The sequence below is a fragment of the Zeus faber genome, assembly GCF_960531495.2.
Source record: "Zeus faber genome assembly, chromosome: 1".
NCBI classification, from domain to species: Eukaryota; Metazoa; Chordata; class Actinopteri; order Zeiformes; family Zeidae; genus Zeus; species Zeus faber.
The window spans coordinates 29,582,555-29,589,834 of record NC_137193.1 but is presented as its reverse complement, the minus strand read 5'-3'; the positions used below and the strand labels follow the sequence as shown (position 1 = coordinate 29,589,834).

General features: G+C 47.1%; 1 protein-coding gene across 1 annotated transcript; it reads left to right on the top strand.

The window, feature by feature from the left end:
- Positions 1 to 3,491: 3,491 nt before the first annotated feature.
- irx1b (iroquois homeobox 1b) lies at positions 3,492 to 6,382 on the top strand (the record flags this gene model as incomplete). The annotated part of the gene is made up of 5 exons (XM_080003240.1): positions 3,492 to 3,725; positions 4,527 to 4,769; positions 4,883 to 5,645; positions 5,906 to 5,966; positions 6,334 to 6,382. The coding sequence occupies 5 exons, from the start codon at positions 3,492 to 3,494 to the stop codon at positions 6,380 to 6,382; spliced, it is 1,350 nt and encodes a 449-aa protein (XP_079859366.1).
- Positions 6,383 to 7,280: the final 898 nt, after the last annotated feature.

Here is a 7,280-nt window from a genome sequence, read left to right as displayed (position 1 = left end):
AAGTTTGAGTGCTTCGGAATGCTTGACTATGTGACTTATGTGGGTCATCCCCGGGGCTGGCGTTACTTTAGAAACCAATCCATCTGTTTCTCGCATCAAGCTGATGGCGAATCTATCAACCTCCCTCTTGCTCCCGTTTCACGCATCTCCGTCCAGTGAACGCCGCCGTAATCAGTGGCGTCTTGGGAATCTCCGATCGCGGCAATCTCCCCGAAGACAAGGTTTGTTTGCCGCAATACTCTCCGACTTTGACACGTAATGGAAATTTAAAAAAAATACAGCCACAAGTGAACATAATTGCCCCACCAAGTGCCACAATGGCAAGATGAGTGTTGCATCATTTCCTGCCTTGCAGCACAAAACGGAAAATAAAAGGATCATACAAAAGGAAGTGACTTTCTCAAGCTTTTTCTCTAGGTATTGCCACAATGCCGCCGAGTTACCCTCGCAGGAGAAACCTCCAGTGCGTTGCGAGTGGATTGTGTGGGACTTTGTTGTGTGTATGTTTCCCCACAGTAAGTTATTCCTTTGTCTGGGCCGGGGCTAATAGCAGGGAATGGGATTCAAATAGAGTCAAGCGGCCTCCTGAGATCCCCCAATCCACCGTCCCCCATAAAGAGAGGTCTGAGGCCAGTCTAAATATTTGGTAGTCTTAGCAGGTTCACGTTAAAAGATCTGGCTCAGCGCACACGCGGCCACGCACATGCACACGTGCGTGCGCACACGCACGCACGCAAGCGCGCACACACACACAACCACACGCACACACACACACACACACACACACACACACACACACACACACACACACACACACACACACACACACACACACACACACACACACAGAATGCACAAGCAGGCTGAGGCTGTGAAGTTGAATGGCATAGCTCAAAGCCTCCCTCCCCCCCCCCCCTACCCCAACCCCACCCCGCCTCTCTCTCTCTCTCTCTCGCTCGCTCTCTCTTTCTCTCCAAACCGCCAAACCATTCTCCAGCTCAGAGGAATTCATTAACTGCCTCTCCACAGAGACACTATGGAAATCAGGGAGCTACAAAGGCAGAGAGAGGGGGAGAGAGAGAGAAAGAGAGAGAGAGCGAGAAAGACAGAGCGAGAGAGAGAGAGAGAGAGAGAGAGGGGAGGGGGGGGTGGGAGGAAGGAGGAGAATGGGGGAGCGCATGGATGGGGCAATATTATCCTATTAGATGGTGGATATGTCTCCCCCCCCCTCCCCCCCGTCATGAGAGAAACGTTAATTTTAAGCGAGAAAGAGAGAGAGAGAAAAAGCGCGAGAGGGAGAGAGATAGATGGTGAGGGTCTTTAGCGTTGCTCTTTTAACGGAGCTGAAACCGAGAGTCCCCTGGCTCCATTTACCTTGGCAATGAGTATAGAACCGCTCTCCATGAATGCCATTTAAAATGCCATGGAGATTAAGCATCCCTCTATCACACACACGCACGCACGCACGCACACACAGACACACACACACACACACACACACACACACACACACACACACACACAACAGCACATGCCTGAACACAGACACCGATTGGAGTTACACACTCCTATATGAACACATACCTGCACACATTGCATGCACGCACGCGCGCGCACGCACACGCAGCGCTGCTCGTCATAATATGTGTTTAGAAAACAGCTTTGAGATTCATGAGTAAAGCCCCGGGCGCCAGCACTGAGGATGGGAAGAAAACACTGGGTCTGTGAAAGAGAGAGGGGGGCATCATTTAGCCTGAGTGAGCTTTAAGCACTGTAATTAAATCATTAGATCTCCCCTCTCTCTCCCTCTCTCTCCCCTCCCTCTCTCTCCCTCTCTCTCTCTCCCTCTCTCTCCCTCTCTCTCTCCCTCTCTCTCTCTCTCTCTCTCTCTCCCTCTCTCTCTCTCTCTCTCCCTCTCTCTCTCTCCCTCTCTCTACGTCTCTCTCCCTCCCCCTCCCTCTCCCTTCCTCCCTCGCTCTCTCTCGCTCTGTCTATCTAAGCTCAGCCAAGCTCATCAGCTGCTCCAGTGTGAAATGATGAATCTGTATTTATGGGATGGAGTAATTACACAGCTAACCCCCGATGGCACCCAGGGGGGCCACGGGGCCACCGAGCAGGGCACGGGGTACTCAACCTCATTAGTACCGCTCAAGTGAGCGTGTGTGTGTGTGTGTGTGTGCGTGTGTGTGCGCGCGCGCGCGCGAGCCTATATGTGTGTGCGTGTGTTTACGCTCAACAACGCACGCATAATGAAAGCGGTTGTTTTGATATCGCATCGATAATCATCAATGGATATAAGAAACTGAAAATAATGAAAATAATTCAGTCGCATGCATTATTTAGTTAAACACTTGCAGGCCTGACATTATTATTAGTGTATATTATTATTGTTATTATTGTTATTATCGTTATTATTGTTGTTATTATTATTATTATTATTATTATTATTATTATTACTACACATTATTACACATTATAGGAACCGTTTTACACATACGCAGGCCCACAGAATACAGTACAATTCAACCCATTCTTCTATACCTTTTTACATCCATCGATATGTCTGTCTGTTATCCCTTTTATCTCTTATCTCTTGTCTAAAAAAAATATCCACTCTGCTGAGTTCCAGTCGATAATCGCGGATATTCGCGGCGGATCTGGCCGACCATATCGATGCCTCCCGGCCCATCTGCTGGCCATTAGTTCCGCAGATCCTCTGGATCAGTTATCAATGGAAAGTGTCTCACAAGTTGGGAAAAAAAACATGCCAGAAAGAGAAAGATCCACGTTAGGGTTTATTATTATTATTATTATTATTATTATTATTATTATTATTATTATTATTATTAGTTGCTGTAGTCGTTTATTATTATTCTTTATTGACATTATTATTAATCGATTGTGTCTTAGTTTAACGCAGGTCTGGTCTGTATAAAAGGCATATTTCCTCAGTTAATTTAAAGAACAGATTGTAGTTTATGGCGTGTAAACAGAGTCACCAAAAGTTATGCAGCGCAAAAACGCCTGGATGTACAGTTTACGCACACACAGGCACTTACCAATTCTGTCTTTCTCACTCTCCCTCCGTTTCGCGCACACACACGCACACACACACACACACACACACACACACACACACACACACACACACACACACACACACACACACACACACACACACACACGCACACACACACACACACGACCTAACCAATGCACTAATCGCCTGCCCAGGGCATAGGAGGAGCCTGGTGCTTAAGTAGGCTGCCAATCATCCAGTCAGCTCCACAGTGAGAGGGTCCTGCGGGTGGAGAGAGGCAGCGCTGCGCACTCAAGGACTGGGTGTCGTGAAAGTGGAGTTGACAGACCGACTGTCGTGATTTAGAGAAAACCTCTCCTTTCTCATCTTCCTCCTCCTCCTCCTCCTCTTCTTTCTGGGAATTCCTGTTTTTTGGCGATCTCACACGTGGAGATTTACGGGGACTCTGGACATGTCTTTCCCTCAGCTGGGGTTCCCCCAGCTCCTCAGCGGCTCCCACGAGGTGTACGCAGGAGAGCGGCCGGGCTCTGCCCGGGAAGGAGGCGCCGACGGCGGCGGCGCGAACCCCTCTGCCACCGCCGCGGCCGTCACCTCCATGCTGGGGGTTTACGGGAGCCCGTGGGCGCACAACTACAGTGCCTTTCTGCCCTACGGCGGAGCCACAGACCTCCTCCTATCACAGATGGTGAGACTCGCAGAAAACTCAAGTTATGATAAATCATCATTTTCAATTTCTTTTTTTTGCACGCAGATGTTTGCGTTGTTGACGCTAAAGAAGTTTTCCTGAGTTGCAATACCACAGTCACAGTGAATTTTTCTTCCGTATGCCAACTCTATATTTGCAACGTCTCACACATTGAAGTTTAAATAATTTATATTGTCTCAATTTTTTTTCTTACGACAAAATCCTAAATTATTTTATGTCAGTTGCTGCCGTGTTGTTATAATTTCTCGAGGCCTAATCCTGAATTATAATCTCTGGATGGACGATAAGAATACGTTGTAATTGATTGCAATACGTCGGTCGATGTCAAATCGACCTTTCTTTAAAAATACAATTATGTATTTGTTTTTGGGAGAATTGGGAAGAATAAGTCGTGATTTTATACAAAATCGTTAATTTAGAAAAAAAGATCCATCACATAACCAGGTTCTACCAAATATTATATATCAAACAAATGCACTGAAATTAAAAATGTAGATGCCATTTTATTTCTCGTAACAGACGAAGTGAAAATACTTTGAGAGAATATAGAAAATGTTCTCTATGCTACAAAACATACTATAACCTCACTTGAAAAAATAAATTATAAACAATTATATCATCGTTGATTTTAATCGAGGGCCTCTGGGACAATATGTCTGTTCGCTGTAATTCATTTTAGGGGCTGCTTTTGACTACAACTAATCAGCCATCTTCTGAAAGAGAATACATTTTAAGAATAAGAATTTGAAGTAAGTAATATCCCCCCTCTCCCATACTTAGGGCTCCCAGTATGACCTTAAGGACTGTCCGGGAGCCCACCCGGCCGCCCTGCCTGCCCACGCAGCCCAGGGCTTCTACCCGTACGGCCAGTACCCGTATGGAGACCCGTCCAGGGCCAAGGCCGCCACCCGAGAGACCACCAGCACCCTGAAGGCCTGGCTGCAGGAGCACCAGAAGAACCCCTATCCCACCAAAGGAGAGAAGATCATGTTGGCCATCATCACCAAGATGACCCTCACACAGGTGGGCCATAGGTCGGCTACAACTCTAAAAGACACACGTCATTTCTTATTTATAGGAGTGTGCGTGTGCGATAATGAGCGTGTGATCGTCGTGATTCGCGTCCTCCCTCTCAGGTGTCCACGTGGTTCGCCAACGCGCGCCGGCGGCTGAAGAAGGAGAACAAGGTGACGTGGGGCCGCAGCGCCGAGGACCGCGACGGACGCATCTTCAGCAGCGACAACGAGGACGAGCACGAGCACGCGCACGGGAAGAACGGCAGCGACGACGAGGAGGAGGACGAAGAGATCGACCTGGAGACCGTCGACATCGAGAGGCCGGAGGAGGAGGAGCAGCCGGCGCCCGGGAGAGGAGAGGGGGGCACTGCCGCGGGTTTGAAGGACTCGGAGGGCGGCGGCGACAGGACGCTTTCCGCGGAGGAGAGGCCCGTCTCTCTGATCAAGGCCCCCGTGGCGAAACTCGCGATGGATAATTCTCCCAACAGCGGACAGGACCAGTGTCAGAGACCCCCGCAGAGCAAGCCCAAAATCTGGTCCTTGGCCGAGACCGCCACCAGCCCGGACAACTCGACGCACAGGCCTTCCCCGGCGCCTCATGCGCACGGCCTGGCCTTGACTCCCTCCGGCCACCCGGCCTTGCTACCGGGCCACGGGATATACACGTGTCAGATCGGCAAGCTGCACAACTGGACCAACGCAGCTTTTTTGAACGCCAACTCTCTTTTGAACGTGAGGTCGCTGCTGGGGGGGAGCCCCGCCGCGCGTCTCCCGCTCCAGGCGCGTCACGACGCGCGGCTGCTGACCGCGCCCGGAGCGTCGGGGACGGAAGACGACAGCGAAGAGGAAGAGTCCTCGGGAAGCTTCAGTCCAAAGCGAGACGGTGAGAAAAAAATAAATGAATCGTGAACGAAATTAAATGATTGCAGAAACATTAACACAAGAGAAACGGTTAGGCCGAATTTTGTTCCATTCCAGTTTGGATGCAGCTGACCAGACAAATGGTTTTCAAACTAGATTAAGAAAATGCAAGTCCATTTGTGTTTTTATTTAAGTTTAAATGTACGCCAATCTTTCTTAGAAATATAAAATCTCAAACATTTAAAAGACGAATTCATTTGCATGACTGTATTTTTTTTCTAGGTGAGGAGAGCGACCACAGGCCTGATTCCCCCAAGTCCTCGTTTCAGATGATCACTGACAGGTTAGTTAATGCCTTCATACACTCCTTGACATGACTGTTATTACTTATTATGAACTGCATTTTCATTATGTTTTTTTTTCTTTCTAAATAAAGCTTACATAAGGACTTCCTGGCTGATAAATCATCTGGAGCGATTGAATAACCACTTTAACGCCCCACTGGGCACAGTTTAATGTTTTGGCGCAACATCACCCATGTCATTTAAATAATCCACCTAAATTTATTCACGCCCATTCGGTGGACACCAGGCGACAGCGGAAAAAAATGCACATTGCAATATGACTTGAAGGAAATCTACTATGCATTGTAACATTTATTTAATCTCTGACATTTCTTTTATTTCTTCCCTATCTCGTTTCAAACCCAGATCTCATCACGGAACAGCAGCACAGCGGATTCTGACAACGACATTATGAGAAGGAAAGTGGGAAAAGCGAATGGAATAATAATTATATGAGACCAAGAACAATTTAATGAAGGATATTTTTGACGGGGAAACGCTGTCATAGTGTATTTACTGTTTTAGCTTATATACGTGCGAAAGAGGTTGCTTTTTTGTCACAAATTTGCTTGTATCTCTCATGTTTTTTTTCCTCCTCTATTGTGAATGGAAACATATCGAAAATTGTAAATACGGGATATGAATTTGTCTTTAAAAAAATATATTTTTGGGGAAATAAATACATGTCGTCGTAGTCATTTATTTTTAAGACTCCTTCCATAAAAATAAAATACATTTTCGCGTTATTAAAGTAAACAGCATAAAATAAATTGAAAAATGGCTCGTTTAATCATTCTAATTCCGGCCTGGACACATAGTTACGCCTCTCTTTGAGGAAAAGTCGCTTGAAACGCCACAAGCCACTAGGATGCTACCTCTATAAACCTTTTTTTCTCACATCAACCGTCCCCAATTTGATACTATGAAGAGACGGACCCCGTTTGATAAGATTTAGTCTCGGGAGCCAAATCTCAGAAGATTGTTTATTGTTAGACGTGGTTTAATCCAAACGTCCTGTCTGTACTATAGCTAGAGAGATAGCAGTGGAAACAGGATCAAAACAACAGTCACTTTTGGGTTCTCTAAAAAACGGTGCTAATGTCTTGTAAATTAAATAACGGTGAAGTTTAACTATTAATCACTTTGCTCGAGACCCCCCCCCCCCGGAACCTCTCGAGGGACCACCGCTCCAGTGCATAGTACGCGGCGGAAAACTGAAATTGAAGATTTTCAACCCTGTTAGGCGAACCTCGTGAACCTGGCTGCGCCTGTGCGTTCAGTGGGGGCCCTTCTCGCTTTTATGTGGGATCAGC